Source organism: Pholcus phalangioides, unplaced genomic scaffold (genome assembly GCF_987345545.1).
Source record: "Pholcus phalangioides strain wild (caught in Gottingen) unplaced genomic scaffold, Ppha-v1.0 ptg000007l_1, whole genome shotgun sequence".
Taxonomy (NCBI): domain Eukaryota; kingdom Metazoa; phylum Arthropoda; class Arachnida; order Araneae; family Pholcidae; genus Pholcus; species Pholcus phalangioides.
In genome coordinates, this window is record NW_028301600.1 from 42,303,623 (window position 1) to 42,325,368 (window position 21,746).

Here is a 21,746-nt window from a genome sequence, read left to right on the forward strand (position 1 = left end):
TTTATCCCATGATGTCTAACGTAATTCTTTTTAAACGTATCAATTGTGTTAGAATTCACAACCCCCGGAGGTAAGCTATTCCATTTATTGACAACTCTATTAGAGAAAAATTCCCTGCAACACCACAACTTGGAATTGTTCCTTACTATACGATAGTCTATTATAATACAGGCATTTTCAAATAAGACTTGATAGAATATCGTTGTAGAGGAATTCAGTTTATCCATAAAATGCCTATTTCCTTCATATACAGTAAGAGTCCGTTAAAAACATTCGCTTATAACGACAATTTTTTTGTGATCGTGAGCTATCGTTATAACGGACTTCTACTATATATCCTGTCCCGAGTACGCGTGTTGTGAGCGTATATTAAGAAATGAAAGGCTAGAGAATTAATATAATTTCTCAAGCCGTTTGTTTTTGTAGCCAAACATCTCTTATGCGTTGTTTACAATAATTTTTTGTTTCAGAGTTTCACACATTAAAATTTGCCCCATAATTGTGGAATCGCCCTGTATAAGTCTAGTTATTGCTCATGTTTTGAAGTTGGAAAATTTGATCATTTAGCTTGCCTCGCCACTATCATGTATCATCCCCAGGATCAACTAGACCAGTGCCCATAGTTTAGAGCTCATTCTGGACAAAGAAAATGTCCATGTCGGATCACTTGCAGAGGCCCTGGTATGAAGAAAACAATTGAAATATAGGGTTTCCAGACGTCTTATATATGTGTGTTATTAAAGGACACGCTGGAGGAGGGGGAGTCGTGTGATGCATTCATATTCATGAATTACTGGGAGCAGAATAAAACTGCCTGAGCGCAGCACCATGTTCCGGTACCTGTGGTCAATTGACGTACAAGTTTATCGTCCCAGTTCTTCAGTCTTCAAATACATTAGTTATTTGTTAGTGGATGTTTTTCGAGTGAATCAATCCATCTTTGGAATTATAAAGAACAAAATTTTTAATTTGAAAATCGGTGAAACTTTCAGATATAACCGATATGATAAAACATTGGGAAAAGAACGTAATATTTAAATACAAGTGACAGGAAAAGGGTCAGCTACATATGAGTTCTTAAGGCCGGGATTACACTATAAAAGTTTTATAAAACTGGAAAATGCAACCTATAAGTTTATCGGTTACATTCGAGCAAATGCAACTGATCAGCTTAATAGCTGCATTTGTCAAGTTTTATAAAAGAATTTTTATAGAACTTTTATAGTGTAATCCCGGCCTGAGATTTATAATTGACCACTAGTAACATTTTTTTTTTTTAAAATAATAAACAGTTTAACCTGTCTGCGGATCGATGCGTAGCACGCATCCACCATTAAAACATGCTATCCATATTTTATCGTCTTCGTCAATCGTCATACCGTCGGGTAGTCCATACCCCCGATAAGCTGGATCTCTCTGAAAATCCACCAAAGTTCTTTCATTGCCTGAAGAAAAAAAAGTAACATAAATCGCCAAATATTCCTGTTGCAAAAACTTCACATACACGGTGTCTCAAAATTACAACTACAATATTGAGGGGATATTAAAGAAATATGTGAATGTATTATATATTCACATAGGGAGCAACATATGGCCAGAAACGCCACCAGAAGGTACTAAAAGAGAGAGAAAAATGAAAAAAATTCACAAGACCGTCATAATGATAAATGTTACAACATCTAATTTGATAGTGCAAAGTACATGTTTGATACAGTAAATCAGAGGTCTTCAACCTTTTTCCAGTCGCGAGCACTGCCTGTATCCATCATCAAAAGAAGAGCGTCCCTTTAGAAAGTTTAACATACAAATGCATGAAATGTCGATGATTTCAATCTTTGAATGCAATTCCTCCAAGGTGTTTAATTGGAACGTTGATCAAGTGCTCTGGGTCCTTCAGGGAGCATCGTGATGCTCGCGAGCAGCGGGTTGACGACAATTACAGTAAATGATGTCACAACCTTAAAGAAATAAGGGAATATATTATTTCTTCTCTAAGGTCACAACAGAAGCTTAAAATTAGCACCATTAGCAGCGATGCATGTCTCACACCGACCTCGAATTGACTGCCTATTATAGTCGAATAAATCTGGAGTTTAGTAGTAGAGAGGTGTGATTCTGGCCGCGAAATCAGTGGCCAGGATAGTAAGCATTTCTTTGATTTAAGAGTCTAAACAAAAAACTCGATGCTCGATAAATCTGGTGAATGTGAATGCCATGTGACGGGTCCACCACGCTAGTGAACAGCGGAGCCTATCACTTTCTAATACTTAAACAGTCATTTATATATTCATCCCTCAAAGTTTGTTGGTGTAATTTTGAGACACCGTTTTATCGCACCACGGTGACCAATTAGAACTAGACCTACAGTTTATAGCTGATTCTGAACGAATTTTTCCTCCATGTCTCTCGTTTCTCACCGAGATTGATGCACTAACCCAGTGGTTCTCAACCTTTTTTTGCTCATTGCCCCCTTTCAACGATTTCTCATTTATGTGCCCTCCCCCCCCGTTTCCCCGTTAGAAGATAGTTATTGAACTATTGTTTGAAGTAGAAATATTTTTGAATTTAATTAAATTAATTTTTAATTTATGAAAATATGGAAAAAGCAAAATAAACATATAAAAAAATAAACAAAATGATATAAAAACATAAATAAATAAATAAACAAAATGATATAAACATAAATAAATAAATAAACAAAATGATATAAACATAAATAAATAAATAAACAAAATGATATAAACATAAATAAATAAATAAATAAACAAAATGATATAAACATAAATAAATAAATAAACATAATACCCTTGAATTTATCTATTTAAAATGTTATATATATGTGTATTAATAAAATTCTCAATAATTTGGAGGCTCTTATTCCACTTAACAAGGTACGAGACCCATTGTACCCCTCCCCCTACTTTTTGTTAAGATGCCACTGCCTACAAGTGGCAACGATTGTCACAATAGCCGAAATTATTGTTCAAAAGCGGCCATAAGTAAAATTCAAACAAATTGCAGTTTAATTACATTATCAACATTCCTAATTTTCTAGTGTAACAAGCAAAAGAAGAGGGATATATAAAAAATATCTATATAGTAATCAATTATTTCAGCTTTTCTTTTTCCATTTTGATGGGCAGATTGACAATAAAATAGAGTTAAACAAGAGAATTCATGATAAATTTTATAAAGCTTATTTAGTTCTACCATTTTTAATGTTTTATAATGACTGAATACCTAAGTAACGTTGTGTGACAACGTACCCCATGCTCTGTGACGAAAGTCCCCATGTATGGTTGGTTGTCACACTCGACAAGAAATTTTTAAAAAATTATCTTTCATAGAAAGAGGGATTATTTTGCATCCACAAAAAGCTCTAGTACACGTCGAACGTTCAAACTTGATGTAGATGCATTAAACATTTGGATTGGTTTGAATTACATACCCGAAAGTAACTGAAATGTAAAAAGCGTGACGACCATCCCCTACGTATTTTGCATAGCTGAGCACTTCGTGTATAAGTATAGAGATGAATAGTTTTATGCCTCCGAATTATTGTCAAGCTCTACATTCTACACTAACTTGTTCAGGCTGTGAGCATATAGTACTAATTTATCAATTTTACAATTCTAAAAAACAAAGCTTGCAACTTTACTAAAATTTTTTCCTATAGTAACTAAATACGTTTTCGACTTACTTCGGTTAAAGTCCTTATTTGATATAAATAAATTTAATTAAAATTAATTAAAATTAAGAAAAAAAGCAATACAAAAAAGTCTTACCTTCTTTTAGATTGCAAAAAATAATGTCAAATTTAATAGTGACACTATATATACAGGGTGCATAGACAACAGGGCGTATGGTATTTTACTGATGAATCGTTGATTCTAGAGGCATACTTCTAAATGAAATAAAAGGTATCCAAATAACGTGAACTATTCAGACATGTCATTCACCATGCATAAATGTAGGCAAAACGGTTTATACGTATTTAAAGCTGTTTTTTCCTAACTTTCCTTCATTTTTTGAATTCGAATATCTCATTGCACTTAGAAGCGTGGAAATTACTTACTTGGCATCGGGAGAGACAAGGCAACAACATGGTAATTGGGTTTTTGAGCACAGGGTGTCCATATAAGAAGTTAACATATTTATTTTAATAACTATAAAACAACTTGCAACATGAATGACATATCTGAATACTTCACGTTATTTGGATACCTTTTATAATTGGAAGTATGCTTCAAGCACCAACGGTTTGCCAATAAAATATCATACGCCCTGTAACCTATGCATTTACATGCAACAGCTTTTTTTCATTTCCTTCCTTATGTTAATGTTATCTAAATAGGGGAAAAATTGCGAATAAGACATTCTATGCATTTTGTTTGAAATTAAAATTTTTTTGGTCACTATTTTCACAAATTTATCAACAGACGTTGCTCCCCTTTTGCAAGATTCTCATCCGTGGCTCCCGGTTGAGAACCACTGTACTACCAAATGTGAGAGAGAGCGAAAACTACTTGCGGTAGGTATATGCTTGTATACGATCGTCTTGACGACATATTTTCTTCATAAATGGTATCAGTATTTTTTTGTATCTTTCCTCTTTTTTGTCTGCATCGTTTTTTTAAGTTCCTTTTGCAATTTTTTTCTCTCCCTTTCGCTTGCTCTCAACTAGGAATTTATTTTTATGATTGATAGGGATTGTGGTGAAACATGAAGAAATACAAGCATAGAAGTGGATGACCCGTATGTTTTCCAAATCAATCATTCAAATATGGACATTTTGAAAAAAACTGACTTTCTTGGGTTTTCTACATTTCATATCACGTTAGTTCAGATTGATAACAAGTTTCCGAAGTCGAAACCAAAAGATTTCTGCCAGGCATTGTCCGAAAGCTTTCGATCATTGAAAGATCTACAGGCTGTGAAATACACAGCAAAGGGCGACCCAATAATCGAAACCACGATACAGCAAGTGATCTTCTATATTTAAAATCAATCATAAGTATTGCAGTTAAACCAAAATTCATGCTGGAGAAAGTGTCATCAAGATTTCTCTTGCGTAACGTCGAAGCTGATGAGGACCTAGGAAATGTTGCTGATGAAATTGACGAAAAACTATATGATGGTTCTATCGATATGTCGTTTCAAGTACAAAGGTAAGCTAACAACATTACTCATTCAATCATTGGGACATTACCTCCCAGAAAAATAATTTTACGGCTTGAACATCACAACTTAAAACCATTTATTGGTAATCCTTGACAATGCCGAAAATGCCACAAATATACGCATGCAGTGATGCATTGTTCTGCTGCTATTATTGCGTGTGGAAAATGCTCAGAGAATCATCCCACCGAAACCTGTGTATCTCAAAAGCTGAAATGCAGTAATTGTATGGAAGAGCCAACACACCATCTATAGCAGAAGGCCTCCACGTGAAGCCACGACATATATAACCGGCCTCTGCACACATGATCAAGTATGCTGTGACGTCAGCAAGAGTAGAGCTATCGTTCCCCCATGACCCTACCCAGCGAAGCATGATTGAACGTGCTTGTTTGTTCTTCATCTCTACTTCGCACGTGTTTTTATAATTTTATTTTAACTGTCTCGGTTTTTTCAAATTTGTATTTTTATATATTTCTGATGCCGTTCACGATAGTCCGTGCCGAATTATAAATTAAATTGAAGGAATGATCCAAAAATCCCGTGCTCAGATACCGAGAAATAGCATGCCATCGAAAGGTTTTCAAAATTACTAAAGGTAAGAACGCTCCTGTATTATTACAATTTTTTTTCTTGAATTTTTCTGGTTATAAAAGCGTTAGTCCACTAGTTTTATGATGATGTTGAAGGCTATTCCATGTCGAAATTTAATCATGAAGTGCAAAATCGCTGATTTTTTTATGATATAATATATCAATATGGTATATAGCCTCATATTTTTTTCGTAACAACAAACTTCGATACAGATGAAAGTTTATTTAACTTTTTTTCTGTTGCTGTTTTATTAATCTAAACTCCAATAATTAAAAACTGATCATTGTTCAAAATTGAACAGATGAGGTACAATATTTGTGTTTAGAGATTGTATGTTTCACATATTACTGAATTTTTTGTCCATTTGAACAATTTTTCTCATTTTATCTTTGCATAATTTTGAAGAGTTAACATTGGGTCGATTTCTTACTGGTAATGAAATCAATGAAAATTAGGCATTCATTAGTAAGGTAGAATTGCTCACCTTGGAAATTTTTTTCCTTTCTTAACTTTCATTTTTTTTTTAAAGAACTCAATCATTATGAAAATTTGTCATATACACTTTCACCATTGTAATTGTTATGAAACAGTTTTAATTTTTTATCACTTAGATATTTTTAAAAATATTTTTTAGAAAACTTTTAAAGTCTCAAGATGTACCTACAAGTAGGAAATCTTGTGATAGTAAAAAAAAAATTTCGTAATGATAATAAAATTATATTAATTTATTTTCAAAAAAAAAAAAAAAAATATATATATATATATACGTGACTCAACGACATCCATCCTCCGTCGAGGAATTCAACGAGTTTCCTGATCGGTAAATCTACGGATACAGCAAGGTCTCGAGAAACTGTCTCAATGATGTACCACTGTTGAATCACTTCGACCATCGGTGACGCCTTTCAAAGATCAAGTGTTATACTCTGACAGTTTGTTCGACTTCTACTGCCAATCTGACAGAGATAGTTGTGTAGTCACTGCAACACTGTAAAAACTTCCAAGAGCCTTTAGAAGCAGACTTAAGATAATTGGGTTTCCCTTGTAACTCTGTACGCATAATAATTACAACAAAAAACAATTATTACAGGGCAGGAGTATATTCGCGATTACTAAGTTGCCAGGGAGTTGCTGTTTCATATCCATCAAGACAGGTCACACATTTTTTTTACTATGGTCAATTCGGATAGTTCTTCCATGTGTTTTTGTACACTGGGACTCCCGCGTTTCACCGTTCCACACTTCAAAACAATCCAAAGAGAAAAAGAATATGAAACCAGTAGGAGTGTTTGAAATGTGTAAACAACAAGCTTGTATAGCATTTAATACGGTAACTAAAATTTTGAGGTTTCTGTATCACAAGGGCGTAGCGAGGGGGGGGGGGACTTGGGGGTCTGGTCCCCCCCCCCCGAAATGTGAGAAAATGACCGAAAAAAGGGAAAAAGATGGCCAAATCCATTGTTATGTCACTTTGGTCCCCCCCCCCCCCCGAACGAAATTTCTGGCTACGCCCCTGCTGTATCAGGTTCTTACGGTTTTTTTAATAAACATACCACTGATTTCATGCTTCTATCTATCACAGTTTCCGAGTTATTTATTTTCAAAGTTAGGAGTCGTTCGTGGAACACCCGGTATAATGAACTTCCTTGATATTTGAGATTATTGGACACCAGTAAATAACAAAGACTGTGGTATGTTTCCTCACATAGTAGATTCCCAATCCAAAGATGATAAAATCAACTGTTGTCAGTGACAACGATTTGAATGTTTCTGCTAGTAGTGATAATTTGGGAGGTATGTAACATATCCTTAATCACCATTAAGATCAATTAACTTATGTCGCGTAAGAATAGCACATGAAATAACATGCAATTTATTGATTGAAAGAGAAATTTTTCTATCACAAAAATGTGAAAAACATTGATGGATAACATAACACTATGAGGTCACGTATATGAGTGAGTATGTGTATTTTATTACTGATGCATTATCAAATAATTTCTATTAAAAAAATGACTTGTGATGAATTTGAAACAAAAAGAAAAAAAATGCAAAGTGAAAGGTAATAGAAAAATGCAAAAAATTTCTAAATATTCGTAGAAGTCACCAACGATAAAGATAAACAATAAGGAAAAGCCATGATATCTAATGTTTTAGAAATTTCTCAGATTTTAAGTGAGGAACTGAGTTTCAGAGTAAGAAAATTGTATTTTGTATCGCAATATGGATATTTTAAAGTGTTAAATTCTAATATAGTGCAACCTCGATAATTCGCCGTTTATTATTTACATGGTTGGCACAATACTCAATTTATTGGGGGAAAATATTTCAACTTGACGCATGAGAACCATATCCCACTTAAGTCGACTACGATTTAAAGTGCACTACCATAACTCGTATTCAGAAATCACCCATGTCACAGATCAGTTCAAAAAATTTTGCGACATTACTCTCGTGCGTCGAAAACTGTATTTTTCATTGTTTCTGCTATTTGGTGATTGATATGCGTCAAATTCTCTCCACTCCTTTCACAGTAGGGTTACTTCCCGTTATTTCTCTGTTTGGAACCTGAAAACGCAACCCGTGGAATATGAAAGCCACAGGTGTGAATGATTTCTGAAATTTTTGAGTGTGAGAGACGACACGAGAAAGCTAAATTGATATGTTTTAAATGAGCGGAGGAAATTTATCTATTTTGGTCAATTGCAATGGTCATTCTCAAATAACATCTTCCAGTAATCAAAATATATGCCCCTTCCACCTAAAACTTGAGATTATTCCCAAAATACGAAAACTTTTCTTAGAATATTACAGATAAGAACGTTTTATGAATTTGTGAATATCTCGAATTATGTGTGTGTGTTCAACAATATACATACATAAACAATTTTTAAAATTGTTTAAAGCGAAATGAAATAAAATCCGCTAACTTTACATCTGCTTAAGTCGACAATTATTTTTTGATAGTCTTAAGGTGTCAAATTAACGGGGTTCCATTGTATCTTACTTGGTACATGCCACAAATGATCACAAAACATATATTTATTTTTAACTGTACTGTTTACTCATAACCACCAACTTACATGAAAATAAAATCTGTGTATTTTTGAAATCAAAATTATTTGACATTTACTGAAAATCATTGAAATTAAATTATTGAAATCGTTGAAATTAAATTATTGAAATCGTTGAAATTAAATTATTGAAATCGTTGAAATTAAATTATTGAAATCGTTGAAATTAAATTATTGAAATCGTTGAAATTAAATTATTGAAATCGTTGAAATTAAATTATTGAAATCGTTGAAATTAAATTATTGAAATCGTTGAAATTAAATTATTGAAATCGTTGAAATTAAATTATTGAAATCGTTGAAATTAAATTATTGAAATCGTTGAAATTAAATTATTGAAATCGTTGAAATTAAATTATTGAAATCGTTGAAATTAAATTATTGAAATCGTTGAAATTAAATTATTGAAATCATTTATCAAATGTGTACTTTTGAATTTATTGTTGTAAAATATAGTTGCGTCAACATTTTTCGAAACATGTAAATAAACTTTTCCAATTGGACATTATGGTGTCTGTTATTGCTATCAAATAATATTTAAGAGTAAAAAGATACAAGGCTTTTTTTTCATTCATCTGTTCAAAAATCAGCAGTTTTCAAGATATTTTTGTAAAGGTTTAATTTTAAGTGTAATTTAAATTAATTTATTAATAACTTAATTTTCAAGTGTATCAATCACATCACATTAGCCAATGCAAGTAGGATTTTTGAAAATCAAAAAAATTCTCAAAGCGCGAAATTACCATCGATATAGCAAAACAACATTCCAGATACGTCAAATTGGATCACCAAAGCTGAGATCACAGACATGTTCACTAAGTTGCGTGACGATTTAGGTCTGAATAACGGGAATTCACCAATCACAAATAATTTCTACTCGTTTATAATTGAAAGTGAGTTTAATGAACTGTTTGAATCATTGAGGTCGGAAACCGCTACAAACATGAAAGCGATGATTGAATCGTGTGTGGGTGAAATTAGAAATTTACACGATAATCTCACCCCACCAAGAAAAAAAATCAAATAAATATGGAGTTAACAATTCCCCCCACCCCTTCTGCGGGTACTTCTACTTTCTCGACCCAGATTATTGTAGGTTCAAAGAACTTGAACAACACTTTGTATAGTATGGACGTTTCAGATGGAGGTGGGTCTCAAAGTGTTGTACAATTTATTTATATATTGATTATAATGACTCAATTTCTTAATAAAGGGCAGGCAAAAAGTCCGCGTAGGAACTTTAAAAATTCATAAAAACCGGAAAAATAACCGAAATAAAAAACGGTTTGCAGGGTTAGCATCGCTAGGTCACGGGAATTTTTTTAAGACAAGAAAAAAAAAACAAAAAAAAAACAGCTGATAGGTGGCGCTGGTACGAGCGGTGCGGTTCTGGGTGCATCGATCCGGCCCATCCAATCAATCAGAACTGAAAGATGCGATCCGCCGAGAGTTGTCATGTATACAGACCTGCTGCACACTGCCGTTGCTGGATTTATGACTCGCCTGCAATGTGTTATTCCCTGTGGTGGTCATGTGGAACACATACTGCTGTAATAATCGATTTGGAGGCATTCGGTTCGTTATTTGCGTATCTTTTCTTTGACTTCTGTACGTCAGTACCACCTATCAGCTATTTTTAGGTTTTTTTTTTTCCTGTCTTAAAAAAAATTTCCGTGACCTAGCGATGCTAACCCTGCAAATCGTTTTTTATTTCGGTTATTTTTCCGTTTTTTATGAATTTTTAAAGTTTCTACGGACTTTTTGCCCACCCTGTATGTTGCAGTGGAATGCTCAAAGCACTCATGCCAGAAAAGATTAAATATTACGATTTGTTCATGCAATGCATATGAAATTATTTGTATAAAGGAAACGTTTTTCTGTCAATATCCGATGATTGTACTTACCAAACTTTCAAATATTTCGATGTGATAGAGGAACCGAGAGGTGGGGTGGTGTACTGATTGGTGTTCGAAGTAACTTTTCATCTAAAATAATTTTCAATTGTAAATGCAACTATCCAGGAGTGAAAGTTCTAATTGTGCAGGTTTTTTCCCGTCAGAAGAGTACTACAATATATAGCAAACGCTTATTTTTCAAATCACGGTAACTTCTTGCATATTCTCGATCTGATTGAAAGCAAAATTTTTCCTCCTTTCTTAATCATTTCTGATTTCAATGCATCTCATCCAGGAGGGTTATCTAGTCGTGTAGACACTCCTGGGCGATTACTTTATAATTGGTTCATAAAACAGAAAATGCTATTAATCAGATATTTGGGTCCAACCCATTTTACTTCTTTGTCTTGCAATACTATTGATCTCTGTTTCAGCAGTGAGTTCTTTTATCAGTATATTTAATGGATAAATGGAGATTCACTATAAGGTAGTGATCACCTACCTATCGGATTTAATGATGAAAATTCTCGATTCAACAATCTCACTGAAAAGAAACATCACAAACTGGCAAAATTTTCACAATAAAGTAACTTTGATCAGTCGATTCCTTTTTTTAATTATATTAAAAAGTTTTGACTGCCAACCCAGTCAAATTCCAATAGATTGGAAAAAGGGTAAAATTATTTTTCTTTTCAAATCCAACAGACCCAAAATTTGCTACACTGCTCAAAACAATTAGGGGAGCAAACAAAAAAGTGAAGAAAACCGTGCGAGACAGCCACGTATTGGCATACAATGGATAGTACACGGAATGCAGACCATTGGCCTACGTGCATAGAGCCCTCCCTCATGAAGCCGATTACGTACTGTTTGGCTGGACACCCTTCGTCCTGTTGCCAAGAGCAACCGTCTTTGCAGCTGCGTAGCATTCTCTGTTCTGTTTCGACGGGCTGTTAACCGTATATACCGGTCATCAGTTGCTGTAGTGGCGCGTGGCCGACCTTGCCCTGGTCGACGTCTAACATTTCCTGTTTCTTGGAATCGATTCCACAGCCTTGCAACAACACTGCTGGCGACTCCAACAGCGTCCGCGACACTACGTTGTGTTTGCCCGGATTCCAGTCTGCCTATAACACGCCATGCCATGGATTCCGGTAAATCACGTTGTTGAGACATCCTCAAGTCACCTTGTCTCAAAAAAAAATACTGCGCAATCGAATTTCACGGTTACGGCAGTAAAACAGACGTTTCTGCAACATCCCGATTTCTGCCCTTATCTCCTTTTTCTGGTTTTTGACGCCATGAACTTTGATTATGAAGTTTTCTTCTTCCGTTTCCTGCTAGGCTTTAAATTATGGATGATTCATTTTATGTTACTTATCGGTATACATCTTTGCGTAATTTTGTTAAAATCATCTGCTCCCCTAATTATTTTGAGCAGTGTACATCTTTTTTATCTACCCTTAACATTAACTAATAGCATCATGAAGACTTTTGAACGAATTATTATTCGACGACTTAATTGAATTTCTATAAAGATACAAGATTTTCCCTAAAAACCTATATGCATTCAAACTAAAAAGTGAAACTGTCTCTTTGCAATTTGAAATTTCTCATTCAAAAACTTTTCAAAATAAGGAAATCGGTATACAGGTTTCACTTGATTTGAAAGGCGCTTATGATTCTCTGATTCATTCGGCGCTAATATTCAAAATCGGCAGATGGGTTTTGACGGAAACTTCATTCGTTGGATGGAGAATTTCTTACCTGAACGTCTGAATTATATCAGCAGGAGAAACTATGTACCAAGCCTATTCCTCTTCTACAGAGGCATACCTCAAGAATGCGTTATTTCACCGTGGTGTTTTAATATTTATGTCGCAGATGTATCCATTATAAATGATATAGATATTTTTATATAGGGTAGTGATATATCTTCATTGATTGGAAAATTACATAGGAACTTTGACAAAATTTTGAATTGGAGTAGATTATGAGATTTTGATTTTTCCGCTAAAAAATGTGCTTTTACACTATTCCCGCGATGCCGCAACATTGAAATTCCTAGTATTTATTCATTTTAATGGCTCTAGGCTTTGATACATTGCTGATATGAAGGTTTTAGGAGTATTTATTGATATAATGTCTTGGAAAACACGTATAGATTCCCTCACAAAACGTGGATCCAAACTTATCAGTATCTTGAAACTTATAGCTGGAAGATTACGTGGGGCTCCGGGTCATAAAGTTCTTGCTATTTGCTCTAATATTATTAAAGGTTTTTTTTGAGTTATAGTATTTTTTTTTATGGCATACTGCATCACAAACTCAATTCGGAAAATGTGCAGCATTATATCACTCTGCGTATCTCATCACAACCAGACTACCTATATCAGCTCCTATAACTCTTCTACTTAGTATATGTGGACAACTACCTTTTAATGTTTTTGTTTTACGTTCCGTTGGTCGGTTGTTTTTGAAGGCTAAAGTGTCTAGTTATGACACTGTTTTTCCTTATTTTTGCTAACTCAGCTAATTCTCCGATCTCATCTGAAATCACTGATTTTATAATTAACAATCACCTTACTACTTCGTTACAAACACTGACATTTCAACTCCTCCTTGGAGTAGTTCCAACATCAGGTTTCATATTGATGACCTTCCCTTTCAAGAAAATATTAACGATCATATGATTCTTCAATATTATTTAATCAACATATGACAGAAAACTGGTAATCTAATGTTATCATAACTACAGATGTATCTAAGGCTCAACATGCCTCGGTAGGAATCTATTGCCCTAATAATAATTCATGTATACAAGCTTTAGTTCATGATCACTCCTCCGTTTTTATTGCAGTGTCTCGCTATTGCTTATGCAGCTTCGAAACTCATCTGTGAGAGACGTGATTACGTTATTTTTACCGATAGCAAAGAATCACTATTAGCTTTGAAAAATGCAATTCCCCATTCCCATTCTGTAACATTATTGACGCATTCCTGTCTTGCACATGGAAAAAACATTGCAAATTCTATCAATTTGGTTTGGACTCCTAGCCATAAGAATAATTTCTATAACGAGATTGCCGATAAAGTAGAACGACTTGCGACAAAAAATAATAACTTAAACTTTCCTTCTTTCACTTTTATGAAAGATATTCTTAACTGTTTTTAGAATCGTTTTAAAAACAAAGTTGATCAGTATTTTGCTTATCAGAATGCATATACTTACGTTACGACTTTTTCAACTATGTTAAATTATACACACGATTTTTTCACAGTCGAAAATATGAAACACTTTTTTATTGTTTACTTGCAAACAGAGCCCCCAACAAAGATTATTTACATAGAATAAATCTCCGATCTGTGACCACTGTTCAGATCCTGAGACTTAGGTTCATTTTATATTCATTTGTAAACATTGGATTGAACAACGCCAACAATTTGCAATGAGCCTCTCGATTCCGAATGCCAATAGTTTGTCTTTGATAATTATTTTATTAAAGGCGAATGCTAAACAATTTGTTCATGTTTTTGAAAAATATCTTCATGCATTGTGTAACAGATTTTAATTTTTAACGTTTATTTTTTTATATTTTCTGTTTCTGTATTGACATCAGATGTGAAATTAACATATATTTTATGTTATGTACATTGTATTTGAACTTTTTTTCTTTCAAATGTGAGAAGCATTTGTATGGACAAGGTAATTTGTAATTATTGTTTTGGTTTTTTTGTCTCTCTTTGAAATTTCATATTTTGTTTCCTCTCTACGTATTTTGTTTAGAATTTCACAGTGTGTTTTTTTCTCTCTTTCCCCATCCCGATCATGTATTGTTTGTGCAATTTTTATCTTCTTTAATGCGAATTTTGCATTCATGTATTCACATATTATATAGCGTCAATTTTGTTTTGAAGCGATCCTAAAGCCCTTGTAGGCATAAAAAGGACATGAAATAAAATTCCAACGTTAATTTTTGTATCAGAAAATATTCTGACGAGAATTAAGAGGGTTTGGAACTTATGAAACATTTGAATGTTCTAAAGAGCAAATAACAAACGCGTTACTGGACGCATCTTTCTTTATTAGTATTACATTCTAGGTGACCATTGTTCATTGAGGAAAAACTAGACATCACCGAAAGACTACATGGCTGTTTGGTTTACCTCTAGACTCGAGTTGGATTACTCTAACTGTGAGTTCACAATCAAAATTTATCAATCAACTATTACTCGTTAACTACACTATCAATCAAGACGCTTATTATTAAATATGTTATGAATTACTTACTGAATGATCCATTTTTTGCATCGTAATCAAATACAAGTATTTTCCCTGGCAGCGAGTCGATGTAAAACATTGTTCTATTCGCTTTGTCCCACGCAAGACCATTGGATAATTTTACATCACTTCTTTGCTTTACAATATTGCTGCTTCGATCCATTGTATATAATCCTCCCAAGTCATCTGCGAAAACGCCATTTGCTATTTCTAGAGCCATGGTTCCTGAAAATATTGTTTATTACTGAGTTATTTCTGTTCGTGAAAGTATGAACGATTAATAAGGTAAAATCCGTAAAAAACTTGCATGTGTACCTTATACGTGTATACGTTCAAGGTGAGTAAGAAAGTCCCTTTATTCTGGAGTAACTCGCGAACCATTGATCCTAGAAACATACTTCCAATCAAGAAAAAGTATCCAAATAACGTGTAGACCTCCCATACGTCATTCATATTGCAAGGGGTTGTATGGTTCTTAAAATAAAAACTTCTTACTTAGTCACCCTGTTTTAAAAAAAAATCCAATTATGCATAAAGTTGTTGCCCTGTCTCTCCTGAGCCCAAAAATTGCACGTTTTTTTTTTTTTTTTTTTTTTTGAACTTTATTTAACACGATGAAATAGCACAAAATAATAAAACAAATTCACCAAGAGATCCCGTGGATCTGTACTGATGAACACGAAGTATCGATGAGTAATTACAATACAATTTCAAGGACAGAACGAACACAAAAAAAAAAGAAAGAGGGGGAGGGAAAAATGTTGATAATTATATCGAAGTAATTCTGCATCTGTGAGCAATTATAGATACAATAGAATACAATTAGATAGTACAATTAGAATACAATACAACATTTCAGATATACAGTATGTTTTCATATACATTATAAATGAAGATTATGGAATGCTAGATTGATGCGAGAATTGTTTTGCGACTTCGACATGTGGAGGCAAACAGCAGGAAGTGTACTTAGACATTTAGAAAATTCGATTTAGCACTGATCGATAGAGCTCTGTTTTTGTTTTTTAAAAATGATCGTTGATGTTAGCTATTGAAAAAAGGTAATTTTTTAAACGTTTTTTCAGTAACGGTATTGAAGGGGGAAAAAGAATATCATGCGGCAATTTGTTATAAAATTTCGGAATAAGATATGTAAAATGGTTTTTCTTCACTGTTTTATGTATCAAGGGAATATTAAGAATGTTATTGTATCTATTTGATGTCCTTGATAAATTAAGAGGGAGACAAAGTTGTTTTTTATTAAGTAGGAGAATCGATTTATAAAAATATAAATACCGCAAAGGGAGTATGTTAAGTTGCCGGTAGAGATCAAATGACGGAGTTGAGTAATTGCCAGTTAGTGATCGGATTATTTTCTTTTGGGTCTGGATGATGGGTCGCAACGTATTGATGTAGTCACTGCCCCAAACAGATAGTCCATATAATAGATGAGAATGAAAAAGGGAATAATAATATGACAGCAAAAAATGAGTATTTAGATAATGTTTTAGATAATAAAATTTATAAACTATAAAACAAAGTTTTGATTGGATATGTTTTACATGGGACTTCCATTTAAAATTTCGATCTATAACAATACCTAGGTATTTAATGGAGCTTACTTGTTCTAATGGAGTACAGGTACATAAAAGATCAGTAGGGCAGTTTTTATTATGAAAAATGAGGTTACAGTTATCGAAATTAGTGAGGTTTGAGAAACTAATGTATTTTGTTTTTAGAATGTTTATTTCGAGATCATTTGATCGAAACCAATTTCGGACTTTGATTAAATCGTTGTTAATAATATGATCCAATGATTGATGATCATTCTCAGAATAAAGAAGTACAGTGTCATCCGCAAATGTGATTATTTTGGCATTTAGTTCAAGGTTACAGAAATCATTAATATAGATAGTAAAAAGCAACGGTCCCAAAGTAGTTCCTTGTGGAATTCCTCTGTGCATGTTTACTGGACTACTAATATGCTTACCACACTTAACAGATTGAGATCTATTATTAAGATAGGATTCAAATAATTTATAAGCAGTACCTCTAATACCATATGTGTACAATTTAGCAAGCAATATATTGTGATTGATGCTGTCAAAACATTTTCGTATATCAAGAAAAATTGCTATTGTTTGTTTTGAGTTATCTAAGCTATCAACCACAAATTTGCTAAATTCAATTAGTGCAGTTTCAGTGCTTTTGTTTGGCAGGAAACCATGTTGATTTTCTGAGAAAAAATTATTAGCATTTAAAAACGAGTATAATCTACATTTTAAGATAGATTCCAATATTTTGGTTGTCGTACTGAGAACTGAGACTGGTCTATAATTGCTGAGGTCATTCTTGTCACCGGTTTTATAGATAGGGGTAATGATTGCTTTTTTGAGTGATTCTGGGAAAACACCACTTTGAAAACAATTATTAACTAGATCAGAGAATACCTGAATGACGCTGTCAGGAAATCGCTTCCAAACTTTTGAGTTCATTGCATCGATGGAAGATACAGAGTTTTTTAGTTTGTTAATAATTTTCTTTATTTCAAAAATATTAGTTGAAGAAAGAAAAATTGAATTTTGAAAACCACGTACGTAGTTTTTATAGTCATCCATGGAAACTACAGTATTTCTTCCAATACTATTGAAATACAAGTTAAATTGATTGGCAAGAATCAGAGGTTCAACATTTTCTGGAAGTACATTCTCTTTATTCTCAGTGCCTAATATTCTGTTAACAAACTTCCAACGCTCAGTATTGTTACGACATTCCGAGAACTTGAAAGAGTAGTACTGTTTTTTAGATTGCTTTATTTTAGATTTGATTCTTGATTTTATATTTCTATATGCAGTTTCCATAGAGAGGTCATACGGATATTTTCTTGTTTTTATGTAAAGTTGTTGTTTTGTCTTAATCAAATTGCAAATTTCGCCTGTAACCCATGGTTTACCGATCTTCTTCCTTGAAACAATTATTCGGTCACTGGAATGATTTTGGACAATGACATTCATGGTGGATAAAAAATTATCAAAATCTTTTTCGGGATGAGTGTGATCGAATCGAAATTCATAATTTTGGAGAAAATTTGACATATCAGCATACCGAATAATTTTCATTTTCCTATGTATAGTTTGACTTATTTTATCTAATATTGGGGTGGCAAAGTGAAGTTTACAAACGATCGGAAAATGGTCAGTTATGTCTGTGTCAACTATTGATGAATAGTATTTGGTAATATTAGTTGAGTGACGTAGATAAATATGATCAATACAACTATCAGAAAGAGGCCTAGTTTGATCAGTAATTAAGGGGAGGAAACCATGTCCTGACAACATATTCATGTAATCTAGATCGTCATTATTGGGTTTTAATATGTTTATATTGATGTCACCTACCAATAGGACATTTTTGGATTTTGTATTCATTAATATAGAGTCAAGTTCTTCAACAAATTCTGATTTTGAAAATGAGTGTGATCGATATAAACAAAGAATAGTTAATTTGAGTGATGGCTGGTTAATGCCAATCACCTCAGCTGTTTCCATTGCGATTGACGTAATGTTATTATAATTTAAAGATTTATTTGTGTACACCAATATGCCTCCTGAATTATTGTAATTTCTACAGCATGGGAATAAATCAAAACCTGATATTTTATAAAGGTCAGACTCTACATCAAAAATCCACACCTCCGAGAGAATTATAATATCTATATGATCAACACAACTACTTATAAATGACATAAAATGGTCAAAATTGGCCCTAACGCTTCTTATATTCAAGTGAAAAACCTTAAAATTTGCTTTATTACTAATATTGTTACGTTGAATATCGTGAATAACGGAAAGAAACCGTTTTTAAGTGCACTATTCGCTGAGATATTTGAGTTTGAAAATCGCTGAAAAAATGAGGGAAAGAATAACATATGAAGCGTAGAACGAGCTTGTCCGTTAATTTATGCGGTTCTTACCTTAATTTTCAGTGATTTTTGAATTAAAATACCCGAGTAAATATTGCACTTAGAAACATGGAATTGTTGTTGTGCCCAGGAGAGGCAGGGCAACAACTTTCTAATCGGGTTTTTTAGAAAAAAAAGTCAATTTTTTTTCATTTTAATGACTATACAACCTCTTGCAATATGAAGACGTATCACGCGTTAATTGGATATTTTTTCTTTAACTCCTTCGCTTACAAGCGATTGACAAGAAATTCGGAGGATCTTTATTTGACGAATGGGCAATAAATATGGTAACATTGTCCTAACCTAACCGCACGTTAGAAAAAGGAAAAGTAGGAGAAGGGAAAAAAATAGAAGAGGAAAAGGACAAAAAAAAAAATGAGAGAATAAAACAGTATAACAGATTAAGTTGATAAGTGTGTAGGCACATAGTAGATTTTCTCTTTTTTCAGCTTCACCCTGTCTGTCACTCTTATTTGTATGAAGTAGACAGATACGTGATATGTGGGGGGAAAATCCCTATTAGGGTGTAGAGAAAACGAAGAGGAAAAAAGTTATAGGGTTATAACAAATCTTTGCCATGATGAAGAAAGAGGAAAGAAAACAGAGAGAACTTGTTTAAATTTATTCCAATGGTGTTTGGACGCAATATTACGTCCTTGATCGTAAAGTGGTTAGTTGCAAGTATACCAGGATCAACGGTTCACGAGTTATTTTATCATAAAGGGATTTTCCTATGCACCTTGTATATAACAACTTGTGAAAAAGTGAATTCTGATTATGCAAGAAAATGGAAAGAAGCAAAAACAAGTCAGTGGGCTTGAAGTACTGTGTAACTTGTACTTAGACCACTGGGAAGAAGAGCGTGTTACTAGAAACGTAATCGATTGATGATTGGCACGTATACTGATACTCTTTTGAATTCGAACGTAGCCAAGTCAGTAACTTAAATAACTTTTTAAATCAAGGTTTTCGGACGACATTTAACAATCCATAGTAAAAAAATTAGTTCAATGGAATGAAAATGTCTTTACTTCACTTTGGTGAAGTATAGTTATAAAGGTAAAACATTTACCTCAATAAATAGAATTTGGTAGCCAAAAATTTTCGATTGGAAAGTTTTTGTCAGAGTGCTTCATTTTCAGAGTAATATTTTTCAATTTATGACTTTTATTCTTTTTTCTAAGAAGGTTAAAAATAAGTCTAAAGAGCTAGCTCTGCTAGGGTGCCAAGTAACACTTCATTATCGTGAAGAGAGACGCCATTTTGAGAATTCTACCTGGGATTTGAATCTATTTATCGGTTATTTGACAGCATTGAAATGTTATAGATAATTCCGGTATGTGTTTATGACTATGGATAGACAGTTGATATAAATTTTAAAAGAAATCTTATTTTCTTCACATTGAAATAAGCGGTAATTTCAAAAAACTTACCGGCCCATAATTTTCCATTCACATCGCATTTTCCGTCATTGAATCTAGTCTTTAAACCAGGCTCGACCTCTCCACACACGGTGACTTTCTCTGTGCTCCATTCTAAACTACAAAGCTGTTTGTCTCTACTGATAATTATTTGGTTTGGGCCACTACTGAAAGGCACCGATAGTGAAACATGGTGGTCACCTGTAGAAAAGCGTTAGATCAGCAAAAAATGTTCATTTTAATACGGAAAAACAAGTGTTCGCTGGATTCTGTGGCTTTGCAGAGTATGTATTAGTATGACTAAACTTGTTTTGTAATTAGCGTTATAGAGTCACCGCTCGATTTTACGAAACTTCAATTTATGAACTGACACGTTTTTAAGAACTAGTTCTCTGGTTACCATCAATTTCTTTCTTTCTTTCAATTCATTTCTTTCAATGTCTTTCCCATTTTCGAACTGCAGTAATATTGAAGTCCATTCAAGTTCGTGAAAACGAGCGTCGACTGAATTTCGTATTACGTATGGACAAATGCCATTTAGGGGTAACATTTCGCTAAATCTAGAGTTTCAAACAATAAATAAATTCAAACATTTCAAAACAATTCAACACATACCTAAATACACAGTATGTTCCTCCTTTGTTTCCGGATCCAATCTAATGACAGCGCCTTCAAATATATCAACATACAAGAGTTTATTTATTCTCTGATCCCAATGAGGCGATTCTCCGATTTTGCTTCGCCTGTTAGTTACGACGCTAATTCGCTCCATGTTTCGAGAATGATGTCCTGATAGCCAATTACTGTATACGCTTTCAGTTTCGAGGTCGCGTTTGATAATGAAAATAACGTCGGTCAAGTGCACATATCATCCGACATCGACATTATCTTTAAGTACAAAAAGGGGGGAAAAAGAAAAAAATGAAACTCTTCAGTAGAACATTCTGCGATGGTGCGAATGATGCAGATTTTAATGTAAACGCTTTTTTTGTTTCGTTGTCCAAATGATATATAAGACCGGAGATCTTTTCAGCTCTTGATACCTCTCTCTATCTGTTCAAGAAAATCCTCCTCAAAGATAAAGATGTTATTCGTCTAAAAAACGAACGGGTCGGCAGCCTTCACGTCCTTGACGATGAAGCTTTTCAAGATCCATGTAACGGTAAAATCGCTCTATATCTAAAGTCGAAAAATTTATTTACGAGAAGCGTTTTATACACAGGGTTTATATGGGATATTTCGTGATTATTTTTCGAAATAAATACAAATTATATGGTTGACACTGAAATTAAAGTAAAATATTAAAAATGATTAGCAAGAACAGCGAAATTAAGTTGT

General features: G+C 33.5%; 1 protein-coding gene across 1 annotated transcript in view; it reads right to left on the reverse strand.

The window, feature by feature from the left end:
* LOC149085313 (regucalcin-like) overlaps window positions 1-21,398 on the reverse strand; it is a 26,676-nt gene extending 5,278 nt beyond the window's left edge. The window contains exons 1-4 of the mRNA XM_089233256.1: window positions 21,024-21,398; window positions 20,421-20,609; window positions 15,033-15,248; window positions 1,299-1,445 (exon numbers count right to left, since the gene is read on the reverse strand). Of these exons, the coding sequence (XP_089089382.1) occupies window positions 1,299-1,445; window positions 15,033-15,248; window positions 20,421-20,609; window positions 21,024-21,180 (709 nt within the window). The 5' untranslated portion in view covers window positions 21,181-21,398. The remainder of the gene's footprint in view (window positions 1-1,298; window positions 1,446-15,032; window positions 15,249-20,420; window positions 20,610-21,023) is intronic.
* Window positions 21,399-21,746: the final 348 nt, after the last annotated feature.